Below are 20591 nucleotides of genomic sequence, written 5' to 3' on the forward strand. Positions count from 1 at the left end.
GATGGGCCTTACATGGCAAAAGAAGTTGATAGTGTGTCGTTCGCAGGAGGGTCCTGCCAACTTAGATCTGACAGTGGCCCGAGCCATGGTTGTTTATTATATTTTTCCGGTTGGGAGTAATTTGCGAGTAATCTTTGCAGCATTGGGATGTTTACATTGCGTGGTTTTTATCAACGTCTGCGGTGGTAATTTTTCAACTTTGGACCATGACGCAGGCACACAATGACCCCACGGGGACCTTTAACTTTGGTAAAACGCACCCTGCATAGTGGCAATATTATTGCGGTTATTCCACCTGCAGTACTAACGAGGGCGGCCGCTGGATGCGAACCTCTTAAACGAGTGGCCGCTATGTCACGATCGCTTTGCACGGTGATCCACCCAACCCTCGCTGCTGCCTCAGCACTGGTGGACTACAGGCAGCCACGTGCAGCAGCAGCAGCAGCGTAGCCAACACCACCATCTGGCTCACCACAGTCTGTGCCGCGTGTCACGTACAGGTGCTCGTGGTGGACCTGTGCAATAACCGCTTCATCAGACAGGTGAGTAACCGCGCACTCACACAAAGATCTCCCGTATAACCTTGACAGAAGACTGTTGGGGTAAGTGCTGTTAGCGAACACCTATGAAGGCCGACACAGCACACGAGGCGGTGGGTGGCCAGCACCACGCGTGGGTTTGAATCCCACTCATGGTCCAAACCAGTGACGATTATCTGAACTGGGTCTGGAACCCCGACTTGAACCAAGCATCATGCTTCTGAAGGACGTCGTGTGCGTGTCACTATGAACCCGGTGACCCGAGTTACATTCACAACCACGGTCAATAACAGCGCTGAATATCTGAATCGGTCACTGGGGAGACAAAGGTGGCCGGGCGTGGTGCTGGCCACCCACCCCCTCGTGTGCCACGGCAGCCTTCATTGGTGCTACTCGCTAACAGCACTTGCCCCAACAGTCTGTGAAGACTATACGGGATACATTTATCTTTGTCTGGGAAAGGGGGTGGGGGGTGTCGGCAGGAAGCTCTGTCCCAGACCAGCTACACAAACACTCGTTACCACCACCACCACAGCAGCAGCAGCTGCCCCACATCCACCGTCTCCACAGGGCCACTTTTATATCGTTTAACAAAATACATAAGGTGACGTCACACCTCCGTCCCATATCTGTCTCTGTGCATTAAATAAATATACATTTATATCAATATATAAGTTCTATTTTTGTTACGCATTTATTTACACATCCCCGTCAATCTGCCGCACGGCCTTCTGGGGGTGCATCTTATGAGCAGCCTTTTTTTTTCTTTCATGCGAGCACAACTTGGGACCAGTTTCAACACTCAGTGCCTCATCAGTAGAGGTCATACTGTCTTGAGCCAATGCTGATGAACTGCCAGATGTTTGCAGGCAGAGAACCCTCTGTCTTAGAGATGTGGGTGGCAGTTCAACGCAAAACTATGCAATACGCGACACAATAAATATAAGCAGATGCAACCGCTGCTTAGGCATCGTTATTATGTCATTTGGATTCGTGTGCAGCGTTCACCGAAATGAAACATCGCTTGTAGACGCAACGGTAGAAACAGCGACAAATCAACCCGTCTCGTTTCATTTTCAGTACATAGACAGCGTTTGTAATTTTCGTTTTGTCGTCGAGTGATTGACAGAGTACGGCGAAACGCCTGCACGACTGCGGGCAGCGTGGTGGTGCAGTGGTGACACTCGCGGCTATCCGTACGGAGTTTCGCACGTTTCTCCCCCTGCACTCCGTTGGCCTTTTTCCGGTGACTTCCCGCAGGCCGGGCCAGCAAATGGCCGAACCATTCCCACAACAGGGACTGCCAGCCGTGAAAACGTCAACAACACGGACAGCGGAATTATTATGGATTGTTATTGTTGTTTGCCCAGGAAAGCCTCGCCGAGTCTCCAGACTCTTGTTCAGGAGGGTCTTGCCAATCTTCCGCGGTAGGCGGGGGAGGGGTGACCGTTGCCACGCGGTTCCACAATTAAGGAATTGGCGGCGTGAAGTTCCAAATGTGGAGAGTGACGTGGGCCCGCGGAAGAAGTTCAACATACGTAGGCGCGTATGTTGAACGCACGTACGAACATACGTAGGAGCGCACGTACGGCATCCACCGAAACGCTTGGGCCGCCACCCTCCCCGCTCGAGACCAAACCCACACACACATTTCTCAGGCCGCACTCGGCCTCTTGTCAAAACTGTGCAGTGCGCTACAGCGAAGTCACAAAGCTGTGATACCGCGACCACATCCGGTAAAACAAATCAATAAACCGCTTCCACCCGAAGGCAGACGTCGATTATTCCCGACCTGTCCTGCTCGCAGCCGATCGGGTGACGATCCTCATACACCCGGCAGTATTAACCAGGGCGGCTCACCGGTTCAGACCCGCGAACCTCTGCAACGAAGGGGCGATCGTGCTGCGTCTGGGCTGCGCGTGCGAGTCGTCATCCATCTCCGCGCTGCCCTTCTCCCGACGCGGCTGTCGCTTTCACGGTGCCGGCGTCCCGTGGGCTTTTACGGGCGGCCCTGGTCGATGGAATTTCCAGTAAAACGGCGGCGATTTACGCACGGGGAAGCCTCGTGCATTGAGTGGGCGAGGACTAGCGTGAGTCAGCGCGAGTGTGTGTAGTGTGTGTGGTGAAGTGCGTGGGGAGCGGTGGTGTAGCGGTCAGCGCGCTGCGCTACGAACCTGGCGACCCGAGTTCGATTCCCGCTCACGGTCAACACGAGTGACGATTATCTGAACCGGTCCTGGGCCTCCTCTAGGTCGACTCAGCCTCAAATTGGAACCTGGTGCGGTGTATAAACGTCGCCACTGGGGAGATAAAGGCAGTTAGGCGTGGTGCTGGTCACCCACGCCCTCATATGCCCTCGCTAACAGCACTTGCCCCTACAGTCTGTTAAGGCTATACGTGTGTGTGTACGTGTGTGTGTGTGTACGAGGAGCGGCAGTGCAACGGTTAGCGCGCTGCACTACAAACCCGGCGACCCGAGTTCAATTCCCGCTCATAGCCAACACCAGTGATGATTATCTGAACCGGTCCTGGGCCACACCACCCTCTCATCTACCGTGCCGGGCAGGATCTTTGCCAGGGTGTGCGTTTGCGTGTTCACGTGTTTGTGCATGTTCACGCATTCGTTCGTGCGTGCGCGCGATTCCAAGACATCTGATCTCTTCTCCCACGCGTCTGATCAATAGCAGTACTCGTGACCACAAAATGTGAATGGATTTTTCTGGTCAGAGAGGCCGGTCACGATGGCCTTAAAGAAACGCGTGTGGGAGACTGTGTGCGTGTCTTTGTATGTGTGTACGTGTGTGTGGAGCGGTAGTGTAGTGGGTTATCACGCTGCGCTGCGAACCCGGCCACCCGAGTTCAATTCTCGCTCACGGCCAACACCAATGACGATAATCTGAACCGGTCCTGGGTGTCCCCTAGGTCGACTCAGCCTCAAATGAGTACCTGGTGCGATGTATAAACATGGTTACTGGGGAGACAAAGGCAGTTGGGCGTGGTGCTGCCCACCCACCCCCTCGTGTGCCAACCCAGTCTTCATAGGTGCTCGCTAATAGCCCTTTCCCCAACCGTCTGATCGGGCTATATGGGGGGGTCTTTGTCTTTGTTAAATATATATGTGCGTGCCTTAGTCATCTCAGTCAACTCATAACACCTGGGTCTGTTCCGTGACCTTCTATCAGCAATCCTTCAGCACTTCACGTGATAGCCTCAAGGCGCACTTAGCCTGGCACAGGTGCTGCGGTGATTTCACTACCACTTAGTATCCAATTATTCATGTGTGTGTGTGTGCGCCGACGTTGTTTGTGCGCTGCACTACAAACAATTCCCAGCAATGGCTGTTGCCTCCCTTTGGGTCGACTCAGCCTTAAATTAATACCTGGTGCGGTAAACATCAACCAGGGGGGGGGGAGACAAAGGCGGCCGGGCGTGCTGCTGGCAACACCACGCCCTCATACGTGTGCCGTGGCGGCCTTCATAGGTTACTGCTGCTCGCTTAACAGCACTTGCTCCGAGAGGCTGTGAAGCTATAACGGGCAGGGGGGATCATTTGTCTTTGCCTGTGTGGCGGTGCCAGCTGGACGATGACGACGGCGTCATACCGCGCAAGCTGCACGCCGCGCTTGAGCAGGTGCTGGAGCAGCGCAACGTCATCGCCAGCAGCACCGTGGACAGCGACGACGAGACGGACGACGGAGACACGGGTAACCCGCGCACCTCCCCCCAATACCAACACCCGCCATTGGCCACTGAGATGCGGCCAGGTGCGCTTGGAGGCCACGTGGAGTGTCAAAGGCTCGCTGGCAGGAGGTCACGGGACGGACGCAGCAGGTGCCGTGGTTGGCTGACTGAGACGACCGGCGGACGCACCAGCTGTGTTACCCCCCTACTGTGCCAACTTTGTGTATTTTATCTGCCGGGCGCTCCGCCGGTTGTTCCGAGTGTTTTGTAGTAAAGTAAAACAAATCAAACGACGCGGTAACGACGAGGCAACTCTAAAACCGGCTAACGGCGCCCGCGGGGCCTTTCCCCACTCCCCTGCCCCACCCCCCCCTTCCCCCCCCAATGCGCATGGCGTCAGGCGAGGCCAACGCGGCGCTCAATGCGCTGGTGTCGGAGGCGTTTGTGCGCTTCTTCGCCGAGACGGTGGGCCATTTCGCGCTGCACGTGCGCGCCGACGAGCGGGGCACGCGCCGCCTGCAAGCCGACGCCTTCCGCAAGGCGGTCGCCTCCAAGAGCGTCCGCCGCTTCCTCGAGGTCTTCATGCAGACGCAGATGTTCGCCGGCTTCGTGCAGGACCGTGAGCTGCGGCGCTGCCACCACGCCAGAGGTGAACTAAAACTCCCGCCGACCGACTCTCTTACTTCAAATTCTTGTTTTTTAATTGCGCCGTGCGAGGCCCTCCAGCCCCGCCTACCGAGCCACGCAGCTGTTTGTCGTGACGAAAGCGGCTTGTCGCCGTCGTCGTCGCGTGAGGATCGGCAGCAGCAGCAGTAGCAGCAGCCGAATACTCGAAACGGTGGGCCAGGACGCGGGGGGAGGGCAACGCGGTTGGGGGGGGCGGTGGGGCGGGCGACACGGGGGGTGGGGGACGTTGTCGCGCCGTGCGGCTCGCCCCAGCGCCGTGACGTGCCGCCGTTTGCCGAGCTCGAGCGCCGCGTCGCCGTTTACGCCGTGGCGGTCTGTCGCGCTCCGAGCGACACTGCATCGCCCCGTGTCAAACACGAGTCCCGCCGGCTACCTCCACGCGCGTTCACCAATGGCCGTGTCGGAGGGGACGCCGCTGGGATCCCGGCTGCACCGCCGGGATCCCGGCTGCACTGAGCACGGCGAGTGGCTGGTCACAGCTCCGTCACCGGTGACTTGTACAACAAACCCAGAGACTCGCGCAGAGACCCCTGGACTTCGTATAAAGATCCATTCCAGACTCACGTAAACATACGATTGGACCGACGGCCCAGGCCTGGTCTGTCACTGCACCAAAAGGAAGAACGCACGACGACAATCGCGGTGTTTGTGGGCGGCTTGCCACGGCTGTTCCTCGACACGAGGTGGTTCACTGCTCACTGATGATGACGACGACGACGACGATGATGATGATGCTGATATTAATCGTGGTGTTTGTGGGCGACTTGTCACGGCTGTTCCTCGACACGAGGTGGTTCACTGCTCACTGATGATGATGACGACGACGATGATGATGACGATGATGATGATGATGATATTAATCGCGGTGTTTGTGGGCGACCCTCCAGGGCTGTTCGAGCTGCGGGCGTCACAGTTCCTTGACGAAGTTCCCAACGTGGAGCAGAGCGGCGTGAATCGCTTCCTCAAGGAGCTCGGTGAGCAGAGACGCCGCCCCTGCTGCTGCTGGTTGTGTTTGTCGCCCTTCCCCCCGCACCTCCGATTGGCATGGTTGGCTACGTACGGTGCGAAAGAAGTTCAACGTACACGCGCGAATACACACTACATTACAATACACTACACTGCTATACAGTAACGCTATACACTACGCTACTACGCACGTTCAACCTCGCGCTGGTGCCGGCGCGGACACAGCCACCGGCCCCGAGCCGTAGCGCTCAGGATTGGCGGCAGCGGCAGCGCAACCCAGCGTGCAGGGTGGAGCCTTGCCTCAGCGGTGCAGGGTGGAGCCTTGCCTCAGCGGTGCAGGGTGGAGCCTTGCCTCAGCGGTGCAGGGTGGAGCCTTGCCTCAGCGGTGCAGGGTGGAGCCTTGCCTCACGGTGCAGGGTGGAGCCTTGCCTCAGCGGTGCAGGGTGGAGCCTTGCCTCACGGTGCAGGGTGGAGCCTTGCCTCAGCGGTGCAGGGTGGAGCCTTGCCTCAGCCATGCAGGGTGGAGCCTTGCCTCACGGTGCAGGGTGGAGCCTTGCCTCACGGTGCAGGGTGGAGCCTTGCCTCAGCGGTGCAGGGTGGAGCCTTGCCTCAGCCATGCAGGGTGGAGCCTTGCCTCACGGTGCAGGGTGGAGCCTTGCCTCACGGTGCAGGGTGGAGCCACCCCCTGGCGCAGAGCGTAGATACCGCACAAAGCCGACGGGCAGATCGTCACGAATGTCAGAAAGCTAAGCAGAGTTAAGCCCGAATGATGGGACGGGACTGCCCGTGGACAACCCGGTAATGTGTGCCAGGGGTGTTGTGGGCCGGGAGACGCGGGAGTGAGGGATGTGAATTGTTGATCTGTGCGTGCGTGTCTGTGAATGAACGTTATTCCTTACACTCGGGCCATTTGCACGCCATTTGTCTCTCTTCCTTTGTGGCACTTGAGCCGAGAAGTCTGTCATTTAAAAAAGAAAAAATTCGTAGAATCTCTTTTTTCACAAACATAATGATTATCTTACATAATAGAGTTTTTTGGGGGTTTTTAAACTATTATATGTCAAGCAATTTATGGACTCGAAACCTCTACGAATTATATTACAGATGGGATTAAGAGCGCGGGAAGGCTTGGCTTGTATAACATGTGGCGAATGAGACGAGGCGTCTACGCGCAATGGATAGGAAGACTGGGATTGGACTCGAACCAATACGATCATTCAGCTGTCGTTAAACCTACAGCTCCAGCCCCGAGTGAACCCACTGCTGGATTCAGGCCTCCCCCACACCATGTCGCTCGTGGTCATACTTCACCACGCTGGTCAACCTGAATAGGGCAGGATCGGGGGAATAGGGGAGGAGCCGGTCCGGTTCAGATATCCCTCACCGCTGACGTTAGCCCAGGCAGGGAGTCGAACCTGGATCGCTGGGTTCATAGATGCAGCGCGATAGCCGATGCTGCTCCACTGCCCCTAAACCTCTCGGTGGGTGTTGGCTCGTGTGTTGCAGGGAGCCGCATGAAGTTCCTTTCCAAGAAGCAGTAGTCTCCTTCAGGACCAGCCGGCGCCAGGATGGGAGCAGCGTGGAGACGCAGGTCTCTACCGGCGGCAGCCTGTCGCAGCAGCTACAGCTGCACAAACTGCACCAGCTGCACCAGCAGCACCAGCAGCACCAGCAGCAGAAGCACAGCAGCACCAGCTGTACGAGCAGCACCAGCTGCACCACCTGCAGTAGCAGCAGCAGAAGCACCAGCTGCACCAGCAGCAACAGCAGCAGTCGCAGCAGAAGCACAGCAGCACCAGCTGCACCAGCTGTACTAGCAGCAGAAGCACAGCAGCACCAGCTGCACCACCTGCAGTAGCAGCAGGAGCACCAGCTGCACCAGCAGCAACAGCTGCAGTAGCAGCAGAAGCACAGCAACACCAGCAGCACCAGCAGCAGCGGCAGCACAGGAGCACCGGCTGGGCACCTTCCGCCAGGAGCTACCGGTATCGACCAATCAGATCACGCCTGCCGCTAAATTTCCTCACCGAGTGGTAAATGAACGCCGATGTCCACGACGCCACCTGGGGTGCAAGCGGCGTCACGTGGGGTGAAAGCGGCGCCACGTGGGGTGCAAGCGGCGTCACCTGCGGTGCAAGCGGCGTCACCTGCGGTGCAAGCGGCGTCACCTGGGGTGCAAGCGGCGCCACGTGGGGTGCAAGCGGCGTCACCTGCGGTGCAAGCGGCGCCACCTGCGGTGCAAGCGGCGCCACCTGGGGTGCAAGCGGCGTCACCTGGGGTGCAAGCGGCGCCACTCGCGGTCGTGCGGCGGCTGCCGAATGCGGCCTGGGAGGAGAACGCACGGCGAGAGAGAGAGAGGTCGGCGCATTCGTTTGCGGCGAAGATTTTGCACGCGGATTCGTCCGCACTTGGGTTTTCGCGGTGGACGCAACAACGGCGGACGCGAGACGTTCGACGTTCCGTGGCGAGATGCTGCGGTGCCGGTGGTGGTGCGGGTGTCGCGGCGAGCCTACGTCCTGCGGCGATTCCCGCACGGCACAGAACCACGGCGCGCGGTTCCTCGGCCGCGTACATGGAAGGCGCAGCCCGAAAACGAGCAGCTCTTATCATGTAGCGACGTCACACCCAGGGTGTCACACCCAGGGTGTCACACCTATCCAGGGTGTCACACCTATCCAGGGTGTCACACCTATCCAGGGTGTCACACCTATCCAGGGTGTCACATCCAGGGGGTCACACCCAGGGTGTCACACCCAGGGTGTCACACCCAGGGTGTCACACCTATCCAGGGTGTCACACCTATCCAGGGTGTCACACCTATCCAGGGTGTCACACCTATCCAGGGTGTCACACCCAGGGTGTCACACCCAGGGTGTCACATCCAGGGGGTCACACCCAGGGTGTCACACCCAGGGTGTCACACCCAGGGTGTCACACCTATCCAGGGTGTCACACCTATCCAGGGTGTCACACCTATCCAGGGTGTCACACCTATCCAGGGTGTCACACCTATCCAGTGTGTCACACCTATCCAGTGTGTCACACCCAGGGTGTCACACCCAGGGTGTCACACCCAGTGTGTCACACCCAGGGTGTCACACCCAGTGTGTCACACCCAGGGTGTCACACCCAGTGTGTCACACCCAGTGTGTCACACCCAGTGTGTCACACCCTGGGTGTCACACCCAGGGTGTCACACCCAGGGTGTCCTATCCAGGGTGTCACACCCAGGGTGTCACACCCAGGGTGTGACGTCCCGTGCTTTTGTTCAACGCGAGCGGGAAGATTCATTAATGAGGGGGGATTGGGTGGGGGGGTGACAACAAAGACTTTAAAGTTGAGGGCCGGTGCTGTCGAGTGACTTCGCAGCGCAGCAAATGGATCAGCTCCGCCCTGCAGGGCCCAAGTGGGAGCAACGACGACGACGATGATGATGATGATGAAGAGCAGTTGGAGTTTGAGGAGGAGTTGTAGGGGGAGGGAGGAGGGGGAGGGAGGGAGGGAGGGAAGGAGGGGGAGAGGTTCGGTCAAGCAGCAGTTGTATGACAGTGATCGTGGCCACGTCTGGGACGGGGCGATCACGCCAAACATTGCGCGGATCGACCGCCGACGGCCGTGAGAGGTGTGGAGGGTCTGCGGCTCGTGTCGGTGTCTCGCTACGCCGCGTGCGCCGTACGCCGGACTCGCTGCGGTTACCGCCACGCACGCGACGCCCCCGCTCACCGTGATGATGTCGAGAGCTTCGCAGTCGACCCGGGAAACGCGCAGCTCAGTTACTGCCTGGAACGGAAAAGGCGCAGCCACGCAACCGCTTGCTTCGCGGCACCGCCGGATGAAAATCCCCGACTCGAGGAGAGCTCTCTCTCTCTCACTCTCTGGAGGTGGTTTAGTTTTTGTTGTTGTATCTTACTCCTCTAGGCTGGCCCAGACGCCTTGACAAGAGGATGACGTGGCCCACACTTTACTCCCACCGCACGTGACGGTGCCGCGTGAGCTCGATTTGTGCCGTAGCCGTTTGCAATCGCAGGGTGGACACAGGCAGTGAGATCGAGGGGACCGGCGCACCGATCTTTCAACCACCGCGCCGGGACAACAAATGGAGCCCGGCGACATTCCGGGTGCGGCACCAAAAGCAGATCGTGACCCCCACTCCCCTCGCGACAACCGCGAGAAGACCCACGAGGATTTCGAGGGCTGCTGCTTTTTCCTGGGCAAGTAAAGCGACACCACGAGACACCTCCCTGCGCTGTGCCCTCGAGGAGACCATCACCTCGGGACCACGGCGACAAGGACCACGGCAACGGGAACCAAGGAGACGGGAACCATGGCGAGCCTTACTGGGCGCTCGTGGTGTTCAATGCAAAACGCGAAGGGGCAGGGGCACGCGAACAAAGAGACAATTTTCAACTCTTATTTTCGAGAGTCTGGCGGCAGACCGCAGCAGATTCGGGGAGCGATCGCCTCTGTCCCTGATCCTGATGAGGTACTCGCGACCGGGAGATCGTTGCGTTCTCTCGGCTGCGTCTCGCTCTCTCTCACTCTCTCTCGGCTCTCCGTCTCTCCCTCTCGGCTCTGGCTCTGTCTCGCGCCATCACTTGCCGCCCGCGTCTCAGACACCCGCGGCAACCGCTGCCGGGGAGGTGCTGTCGCTGCGAGGAGGAGCGCCGCACGGACCGCGAGCTCCGTTCCAGGATCCGTTCCGGCCTCGGGAGGGTGGCGATGCCTCGCGGCGTCCGGGATGCCCGTTGAGTGATGGCCGTGTTTGTCTCTCCTCCTCTGCCATGCTCGATCGCGTCTGTAAATGGCTTCTCGTTTCGTCGACGCTCTCCTGTAAATGCGTTCCCCGTGCTGGCGTTTGTCCTGCAGCTTCATAAGCAAAACAAATTGTTCCGGTGCCTTACAATATATGTATTATTATTCACCCCTCCACCCCGTTTTTATACAAGTGTAACAAATCTAACGGCTTTAAGAAAAACAGTGTAAAATAAATCGAAAGGATAGATTCGAACGAGAGTGGAGGAGGGCGTCTGTGTTTCCGAACACTAAAGTGACCGATCCTGCTCCATGAGCAGTGGGGGCGGGATTTGTCTATCGAACAACCGCTGGGTTGACTGCCCGCAACAAAGCTGCTCTCATTTTATCGGCCCCAGAAGAATGATGGACTCCGTCAGCTCCCAACCCAAGGATATGAACACCGCAGGCGTGCTGCTCACGCACAGCAAGAGGACGCCACTCCCATCATGCATTGCACGCACGTCATCTGCCTCCTAATTGGCAAGGCGGTGGTTGGCAGCGTTACCTCGACGTTCACATGGTGTGGTTGGCAACATTGACTCCACGTGCGTGTGGACATGGAGAGCGTTAAGCCAATCGGTGGGTGTTGGGGGTGGGTGTTGGGGGTGAGTGTTGGGGGGTGGGTGTTGGGGGGTGGGTGTTGGGGGGTGGGTGTTGGGGGGTGGGTGTTGGGGGTGGGTGTTGGGGGTGGACGCAGCGTTCGAGTCGATCGTCACCTCCACCCTGCACGCTGCACTATGATCTACAACAAAGTAGCGGCGCTGGAGTTGACTTTAATCCTCCCCATGGAGGTGGACGACTGCGCTAATGCGTGCGTGTGTGTGTGCGTGCGTGTGTGTGTGTGCGTGCGTGTGTGTGCGTGCGTGTGTGTCCGTGCGTGTCTGTGCGTGTGTGTGTGTGCGCCGGGAGTTGTGAGACGCTCTCCCACCACGACTGCCCGTATTTGAGCATTCTCGAGCCCGAGATAAAACTGGCAAACACCGCCCGTGTCAACGCGCGTACGCAGCCGCCCACTCGCACCACGAGACTCCAACGTCGAGGCTCTTCTCGTTAATTGTAATTAAATTTAATTATCATAGAAATGTAATCATCATCACTGTCGTCAACACAGACAAAGATCCCCCCCCGTATAGCCTTACAGACTGTTAGGGCAAGTGTTTGTTTGCGAGTGCCTGTTAATGCTGACACGGCATCACGCCCGGCCGCCTTTGTCTCCCTAGCGCTGATGTTAATACACCAGAGCAGGTACTCATTTAAGGCTTAAGTCGACCTTGGGGAGGCGCAGGAATTAAGATATCACTCGCCTCTGATGTTTGCCGTGGTCGAGAATCACACCAAATCTGTCAGGATCGTAGCGCATGGCACTAACCAATGTACCGCCACTCCCCCACTACACCCTGTGCAACACAGATCATCCCCCATGTAGTCTTAACAGACTTTTGCGGCAAGTGCTCTTAGCAAGTACGGCACACGATGGTTTGGGTGGCCAGCACCACGCCCGGCCACCTTTGTCTCTCCAGTGGCGATGTTTACGCACCGCACCAGGTACTCATTTGAAGCTGAGTCCACCTAAGGGAGGCCTAGGAGCGGTTCAGATAATCGTCACACAAACATAAACACGCGACTTTCACGCACACCCATGAACCAGTGGCATAGCTATCGAGTGTGTAGGCGGTGCAACTGCACCAGGCCCCACGGGCCAGGGGCGTGCCCAGGTTCCGGGCCACACATTTTTCTGATGGGGGGAATGGGAGGGTTGGTGGTGCCCTCCGCCAGCCTCTCCCGCCACAGCCTCCTGCCACAGCCTCTCCCGCCCCAGCCTCTCCCGCCCCAGCCTCTCCCGCCCCAGCCTCGCCCGCACCACTGCGATGAGCCCGGATTTGGCGACCGCGTCGCGACCTGCGCGGCCGTCAGTCCCCGTGGCGGTCGTGCGGCGCGGCCCCGTTGCGGTGCCACATGCCGCGGTGCGAGTGGTGGTGGTGGTAGAAGTTGCGCAATCGCAGGCGCTCCACCTCCAGGCCGGCGGACAGCACCCTGCGGGGAGAGGGCGGCGCCGCACGCAAGGACAAAGCTCCCCCGTGTAGCCTCTACAAGCTGTTGGGGCAAGTGCTGTTCGCGAGCATCTACAAAGGGCTGGCACGGCACACGATGGGTTGGGTGGCCAGCAACCACGCCCGGCCGCCTTTGTCTCCCCAGTGGCGATGTTTACACACCGCACCAGGTACTCATTTGAGGCTGAGTAGACCTAGGGGAGGCTCAGGACCGGTGTAGACAACTGTCACTCATGTGGTGGCCGTGAGCGGGAATGGAACTCGGGTCGCGGGGTTTGTAGCGCAGCGCGCTAACCACTACATCACCGCTCCCCACACGTACACACGTACACATTCATAAACACAAAGACCCACCCCCCAAATAGCCTAACAAGACTTTTGGGCGCACAAATAATTTTGTCGCGCAGACCCTCCACTGACGTAGCCCAAATGAATAATTTGCCATGCGTACGTGGATGTAATGCACCAAGACATTGAATTTTGTTTCCAATTTAATTGTTTTCAAAAGTAGCTGAAATAATATTTATTTATTTTGACAACCCCCATCTCTGTCCCACGGAGTGTCCACCACTCACCGGTCCAGCAGCTCCCAGTCCTCCCCGCCCCAGCGGTCCCGGAACTCCTGGGTGTTCATCCCCCCGACGCGGTCGAAGTCTGACTTGTAGATCCCGAGAAGGCCGAAGCCGTTCACCTCCCAGTAGCCTGAGACCGGAATAGAGGAGACAGAATGGAGGAGATGGAACGGACGAGATTGAAACGACGAGATGGAACATATGGAATGGAATGAAATAGAACAAAGGATTCCGAACAAGTGAGATGGAACAGGTGAGACAAACTGTATGAATGATTTTGGCTCTTTGATCGTGGATGACAGAGGCATTCGTGTCCAGGGATCTCGGGGTCTCTCAATCTATGGATCTTGGAGTCTCTGGGTCTCGGTGTCTCACAATTTCAGCATCTCCAATGTCTCAGGGTCTTTGGATCTCCAGATCACAGGATCTTGGGGCTTAAGGTCTCAAGATGTCAGGTCTAGGGTCCAGGGGTCTCCGTTTAGCACCTCAGTGGTTCAGTTTTTTGGATCCAGGCATCTAGTGGGTGTCAGGAGCTGACAGGTCCAGGAGAGTTTGGGAGTCTCAGGGACCGTGGGTCTCAATGCCATAGAATCTCAGTCCACAGGTTCTCTGAACAGTTTCATGGTTCAGGGTTTCAAGAGTCTCTGAGACTAAACTATATTTTTGATTTCACCAGGTCAGGCCCACTGAGCTGTATAGCTCTTTTCAGAAGCGACTTGTACACAAATGATAGCTCAACAAAGTGGCTGTCACGTGGAAATTTATAGCAGGCAAATACTCTAAAAGTGTGACGTTGATTCTAAATGTGGAGAGAAAAGCCGGAGGACTAGGGAAAAAATCCACGCGACTTGAGAAAAGACAGATAACACGCGAACTCTAAGCAGGCGTCGGGATCGAACCCTACATACCAGGCGAGGTAGTTAACAACTCTAAGAGTCGGGGGGTCTCGGTGTGGTGGAGGCCGCCCCTCACCGTCGGGCTCCGTGGGAAGGCTGCCGCAGCTGAGCCGCATGAGCATGGGGGCGAAGGCCATGCGGCCCTCCACACAGTGCCTCCTCACTGCGTCCACCACTCCCCACGGGAAGTGCAGATGGAGGTCGCACAGGAACACCACGCTGTGCGCATCCTGGCGGCCACACGGGGATGGTGAGACAGGACCGAGAGAACGGGATGGTGAGACGGGATCGGATGATGTGGAATGGAGGACGTGGGACGGGATGGGACAGAATGTGATGGGACAAAGTGGGACGGAACAAGATTGGATGGGATGAGATGGGATTGAAACGAGACTGGTTGGGATAACATGTGACGGGACAAGACAGGATGGGATGAGATGGGATGGGACGCGATAGGATAGTGAGAAAAGATGCCAACGACAGCTATTTGAATTTTCCATGTGCATGTTTTCGTTCAAAGAGAACTATTCAGAGGCGTGATAAACGACAGACAAGCACGAAGGCAGCCAGAATGGGCGCCATCAATTGTTCAAGCCCTGTGGCCCTATCGTGGGATGTTTGGCAAACTCCATTAAGGTGAAGGGGTGCGATGGCGGGATGCGGTGAATCAAATTTTGAGACGTAAGGATTGTCTCTGTCAGCGATCTCTGCTGCCGTGGTTTGGGATCCAGTAATATGTATCCAGGCCTTGGGCCCAATAGCCCACGGTGACCCTGTTCTCGTACGAATCGGAAGCTATAATTGTAAATGTTTTGTATTTCCTCTCTAACACACTGGTGGGCTAAAGTAGTAACTAATTTGCGTGTTGTTTACGTGAAAAACCTTACTGGCTGTGTCGGGTGGTGGAGGGGTACGACACATTTATACTTACGCGATCGAACTCAAAAAAACATTTATTATCAAAACATCCCCGCATATGTATGTATGTTGAACCTCGCCATTTGGCATTCTGTTGTGAGAGACTAGGCTCTAAAGAAGGTCGACTCTTTAGGGCCTAGTCATATAGAAATCTCGTGACGTGAATGTTGTCAGAGATAGAAATCTCGTGACGTAAATGTTGAGTCAGAAAGAGAAATCTCGTGGTGTGAATGTTGAGTTAGAGATAGAAATCTCGTGACGTGAATGTTGAGTCAGAGATAGAAATCTCGTGACGTGAATGTTGAGTCAGAGATATAAATCTCGTGGCGTGAATGTTGTCAGAGACATAAATCTCGTGGCGTGAATGTTGAGTCAGAGATAGAAATCTCGCGACGTGAATGTTGAGTCAGAGATAGAAATCGCGTGGTGTGAATGTTGAGTCAGAGATAGAAATCTCGTGACGTGAATGTTGCATCAGAGGTAGAAATCTCGTGACGTGAATGTTGAGTCAGAGATAGAAATCTGGTGACGTGAATGTTGAGTCAGAGATAGAAATCTCGTGATGTGAATGTTGAGTCAGAGATAGAAATCTCGTGACGTGAATGTTGAGTCAGAGATAGAAATCTCGTGACGTGAATGTTGAGTCAGAGATAGAAATCTCGTGACGTGAATGTTGCATCAGAGGTAGAAATCTCGTGACGTGAATGTTGAGTCAGAGATAGAAATCTGGTGACGTGAATGTTGAGTCAGAGATAGAAATCTCGTGGTTTGAATGTTGAGTCAGTGATAGAAATCTCGTGACGTGAATGTTGAGTCAGAGAGAGGAATCTCGTGGTGTGAATGTTGAGTCAGAGATAGAAATCTCGTGACGTGAATGTTGAGTCAGAGATAGAAATCTCGTGACGTGAATGTTGAGTCAGAGAAAGAAATCTCGTGACGTGAATGTTGAGTCAGAGATAGAAATCTCGTGACGTGAATGTTGCATCAGAGGTAGAAATCTCGTGACGTGAATGTTGAGTCAGAGATAGAAATCTGGTGACGTGAATGTTGAGTCAGAGATAGAAATCTCGTGGTTTGAATGTTGAGTCAGAGATAGAAATCTCGTGACGTGAATGTTGAGTCAGAGAGAGGAATCTCGTGGTGTGAATGTTGAGTCAGAGATAGAAATCTCATGGTGTGAATGTTGAGTCAGAGATATAAATCTCGTGACGTGAATGTTGAGTCAGAGATAGAAATCTCGTGGTGTGAATGTTGAGTCAGAGACATAAATCTCGTAGCGTAAATGTTGAGTCAGAGATAGAAATCTCGTCGTGTGAATGTTGAGTTTAAGATAGAAATCTCGTGGCGTGAATGTTGAGTCAGAGATAGAAATCTCGTGACGTGAATGTTGAGTCAGAGAAAGAAATCTGGTGACGTGAATGTTGAGTCAGAGATATAAATCTCGTGGTGTGAATGTTGAGTCAGAGATAGAAATCTCGTGACGTGAATGTAGAGTCAGAGATAGAAATCTCGGTGTGAATGTTGAGTCAGAGATAGAAATATCGTGGTGTGAATGTTGAGTCAGAGATATAATCTCGTGACTATGGCGCCCCCTCTTGGCTTCACCGGAGACTTTGGTTTGTCTACAGCTGCCCCCCACCACCCAACTCCCCATCGTGGCTCTGACGAGGAAGTCAACACAACGAGAGACATTCCCACCCCTTACAATCCCCTTTTGTCAATCCACTGCTGTATGGATGATGAGGGCCTCCCCACGTCGTGCACATCATGGGTGGGGGATGGATGGATTGGGGGCGGTCAATTGACCATACTTCACCACACTGGTCAGTGCGGGTATACAATGTACAAAGGTGGATATTTACATGTTTATTTTATTTTGCTCGCACGCCACTGCAAGTGGGAGCCCATTAACATTTCTCCTTTGGCCGAATCTGTGTGCTTCACGCCAAAGTGGTTATCATCGCTCAGAGTTGCGGACGGGAGAGGCTGTGGTCGCACAGTAGCTGCTTGTCCGTCGCTAGACATGGGGGGGGGCGGGGGGGGATCGGTGCGGGGGGCTGGGCAGGCGGGAGGTATCGACGCCGCTCAGCTCGTCACCAATACCGAACACCCGGACCGATTAGTCCGGAAGGTTTTAGTATCGGCAGGCCTCGTGAACCCACGTCGCGATCCACCTCGCGCGGCTTCTCCCCGCGAGGTGGAACTCTCCGGGCACTTTGCTGGCCAGCGACGGTCGCGTGAACTCACCTTGACGAGGTCAGCCCCGGCCTGCAGAGCGGCCGACCGCTCGAAGTTCCCTTGGAGCCTCACGTACTGATGACTGGCGAGCACGCACGCAAAGACAGACAAAGATCCCCCGTGTAGTATGCGCAAGCCTTCGGGGCAAGTGCCGTTAGCGAGCGAAGCCGGTGCCGTACACCTACGACGAGGGGGTGGGTGGCCAGCGCCACTCGCGTCCGGCCGCCTTTGTCTCCCCAGCGCTGATGTTTACTGCACACCGCACAGGGTACTCATTTAAGGCTGAGTCTACCTAGGGAGAGGCCCTTGACCGCCTTGTGCCATGAGTGGGAATGGTGCGCAGGTCGCCGAGTTCATAGCACAGCGCGCCAACTACTCCTGGGGACGCGAGCACACGAGGTCCGCTGTGCAACACGTGGCGGGGTTCAAGTCCGGGGTTCAAGTCCGGGGTTCAAGTCCGGGGTTCAAGTCCGGGGTTCCAGCCCCGTTCTCATCAGGCCGGGGTGTAAGTTTACCCAGTTGAAGGTCTCAGCTCCGTCAACAATGACCGCACAGAATAACTCCATGACATTTAAGTTTTTTTTATTTGGCAAAAAAAAACTCAGTTTGGTTGCTGCACGCGGTAGGTGGGAAAGGGGCCGTCCATAAATGACGTCACGCACCTGGGGGGGGGGGGGGGTCAGACATTTGTGACGATGTGTGACGAGGGGGGGTGGAGTTTGAGAAATGTGACGTCACATCAAAATGCGCAAGTTTAAATAAATATAGACAACACGTTCTACTTAATTAAATAGACTTTTTAAATAAATGTTTGCTCCTACAACATCAGAGTGCAGCGCCACATTAAATACGCACTACAATGACAATAGTTTAAAGCGATTTGAAGCATGTTTTATTTTGGGGGGGGGGGGGGGGGCAGAGCTTTGTGACGTCATATTTTATGGGGGGGGGGGGGTCTGGCTTTTTGTGACGCCGTGTGACGATGGGGAAGGGTCGATGGGATGTGTGAAACTGACGTTTATACTTCACGTGGAGAGACAGAAACGAGAAAGAGGTAGGTGGGGGAGATAAATTATTTGGTTATTGTTTGTTTAATCTTTTTTTGAAAGAATTGCATTGTCCACTACGGCGCTCGCGACGACTGTGGGCACTGCCTGGACGAGGGGCGGTGATGAGGGGGGTGAGGGTCAGGAGGAGGGAAAACCTGGGCAGGGAGCTCGCTCTCAGGGCCCTCTCGATGTCCATGTCGCCGCTGTCGTAGTCGGCGATGATCAGCGAGAAGCGCCGATCACCGGTCACCCTGGACAGTTCCTCGAGGTCCCAGATGATCTGGCGCACCCAGCGGGCTTGGTTCTTCACTGCTCGGGGGGGAGGGGGGGGGCACACGCGCACGACACCAGCACGGACGGGAGGATCTCCCCCCTCGGAGGGACACTCCCCAGGAGGGACATCCCCCCCGCCTAGCCCAGCAAACCTCGTTTTGTTGATAGATGAAGAAGAAGCAAAACCACGTGCCCGACGCGTCGATGGATTACGTCACAGAAACGCGGGCAAGGGCACGTGCTGCCGCACGGCAACTTGGACGAGCGGCATGTCGACGCAACATCGTTCCGTGTCTGTGTGCCCAAAGTGTCATAGTCGTCGTCATCGTTGGACGTGATCAATTCACTGCTGGGTGAAGGCCTCCCCACGCCGTGCCGGTTACGGGTCTCGCTTCATATCACCATACTTCACCGTGCAGGTTAGTGCGGGCTCGTGAAGTTTGGAGCGGCCCAGGGACCGGTTCAGGTAGCACTAGCCGCTGATGTTGGCCATCGCCGGGAAGCCAAATCGAGTTCGCCGAGTTCACAGCGCGGTAGGCTAAACACCGCGCCACCGCTCTCCCACGCAAGACAACACCAGTCATACACATCGTTCCGTGCGTGTCTCCTGACACCCACATTCGTCCACCTCTGCACTCACTCTGGCCTCCTACCTCTTATCATCATCAACAACAATAACATCATTATTTTATTATTCTGCTCGTTTACCCAGGAGAGCCTCGTTGAGCAAGATTTACGCAATGGGGGGGGGGGGGAGGGGGGGGGGCGATGTTGTCACGCGGTGTCCGGCTCTGTACCTGGCACAATGAAGTGGACCATCACGTTGGGCCTCCACGAGAAGCCCTGGGGCCTGCACAGGTGGAAGGCCCTCGCCCTGGAGGCCGGCACGGGCAGCGCCACGTCGCTGCTCGTGTCCACGCCGTCCCCCTCGTCCCCCTCGTCCCCCTCGTCCTCCTCGTCGTATCCGCCGTCGTTGGCGGCGGCGTCGTCGTCGTCATTGCGGGCGGCGCCTTCGTAAACCTCCGCACCGCCGTGGAGTCGCCCGTCGCCGCGGTAGTCCTCCTCCTCCTCCTCGTCCTCCTCCTCGTCGTCGTCCTCGTCGTCCTCGCCGTCGGCGTGACCGCCGCCTCTGCCGCGACGGCGGAGGGGACCTTGGGCCCACGTGGCGTACACGTACTGCGAGAGGCGCGCCACGGGGGCCTCGGTGGAGCCGGCCTCGGCCCCGACCTTGACCTCCACCTCCAGCTCCAGGAGGTAGCGGCCGCCCCTGGCGCCGTCACGGCGCTTCTCCACGGCCACGGCCCGGCGCAGGCGCAGCGCGCTGCGCGGCAACGCGGGGCCGGGGATGATGGACGCAGGCGGCGTTAGAACGGAACGCGACGGGGGGGGGGGGGGGGGGTCGCAGCAGAGCACGGCACCCCCCCTACCGTGCCGAGGAGTGATTGGCAAATCACTCAATTGGGAGTGCACGGAGCAGCGGCACCGTTCCCCTTAACAGGAGAGCGACACCACAGGTGACACAACGCCACCTATAAACAGAAAGTGCGAGGAAAACAATAACAACAACAACGTTGTAGGCCATGGTCCCTTCGTCGTGACGATGGCGATTAACGCGTTTGGCCACGTGCAGTGCGCGCGCGCAGACGCAGACGTGGCACGTCCTCCCCTGGCACACGAACCCAAGGGTACGGGAATTACTCAACACGTGCCTCGCCGTGCAGCAGGACCCCTCGCAGGAAAGAGCCTCGAGACTCGACGAGGCTCTCCTCGGTTTAATAAGCGAAGAGATAAAGCGACTCGCAGAAGTGAATCGTCCTCTGGTTGAGTGGCGCACAGCCCCGTGGCAGCCTACAGCCTACAACCTACAGCCTATAGCCTACAGCAGCAGCAGCAGCAGCCTGCTGCTGCTGCTGCTGGGCGTGAGGGT

At 56.6% G+C, this 20591-nt stretch overlaps 2 protein-coding genes across 5 annotated transcripts in view; one reads left to right on the forward strand and one right to left on the reverse strand.

Annotated features, from left to right (window-relative positions):
- The window catches only part of LOC116940110 (DENN domain-containing protein 2B-like), an 88599-nt gene extending 79303 nt beyond the window's left edge, over window positions 1-9296 (forward strand). For all 3 annotated transcript variants that reach the window (XM_076065430.1, XM_076065429.1, XM_076065431.1), the window contains 5 exons: window positions 501-542; window positions 4117-4243; window positions 4621-4869; window positions 5795-5881; window positions 7380-9296. In XM_076065430.1, coding sequence (XP_075921545.1) covers window positions 501-542; window positions 4117-4243; window positions 4621-4869; window positions 5795-5881; window positions 7380-7414 — 540 coding nt within the window. In that variant the 3' untranslated portion in view covers window positions 7415-9296. The remainder of the gene's footprint in view (window positions 1-500; window positions 543-4116; window positions 4244-4620; window positions 4870-5794; window positions 5882-7379) is intronic.
- A 2421-nt stretch (window positions 9297-11717) lies between these two features.
- B4GALNT4 (beta-1,4-N-acetyl-galactosaminyltransferase 4) overlaps window positions 11718-20591 on the reverse strand; it is a 66751-nt gene continuing 57877 nt past the window's right edge. Inside the window, exons 15-20 of one of the 2 annotated variants that reach the window (XM_076065433.1) lie at window positions 19462-19985; window positions 18547-18700; window positions 17352-17424; window positions 14263-14416; window positions 13294-13420; window positions 11718-12701 (exon numbers count right to left, since the gene is read on the reverse strand). In XM_076065433.1, the coding sequence (XP_075921548.1) occupies window positions 12578-12701; window positions 13294-13420; window positions 14263-14416; window positions 17352-17424; window positions 18547-18700; window positions 19462-19985 (1156 nt within the window). In that variant the 3' untranslated portion in view covers window positions 11718-12577. Of the gene's footprint in view, window positions 12702-13293; window positions 13421-14262; window positions 14417-17351; window positions 17425-17907; window positions 18005-18546; window positions 18701-19461; window positions 19986-20591 lie in introns of those variants that run through there. The other variant, XM_076065432.1, reaches the window with a different exon arrangement.

Source organism: Petromyzon marinus, chromosome 7, assembly GCF_048934315.1.
Source record: "Petromyzon marinus isolate PM22_M1 ecotype Great Lakes invasive population chromosome 7, UKy_Petmar_22M1.pri1.0, whole genome shotgun sequence".
Lineage (NCBI taxonomy): Eukaryota > Metazoa > Chordata > Hyperoartia > Petromyzontiformes > Petromyzontidae > Petromyzon > Petromyzon marinus.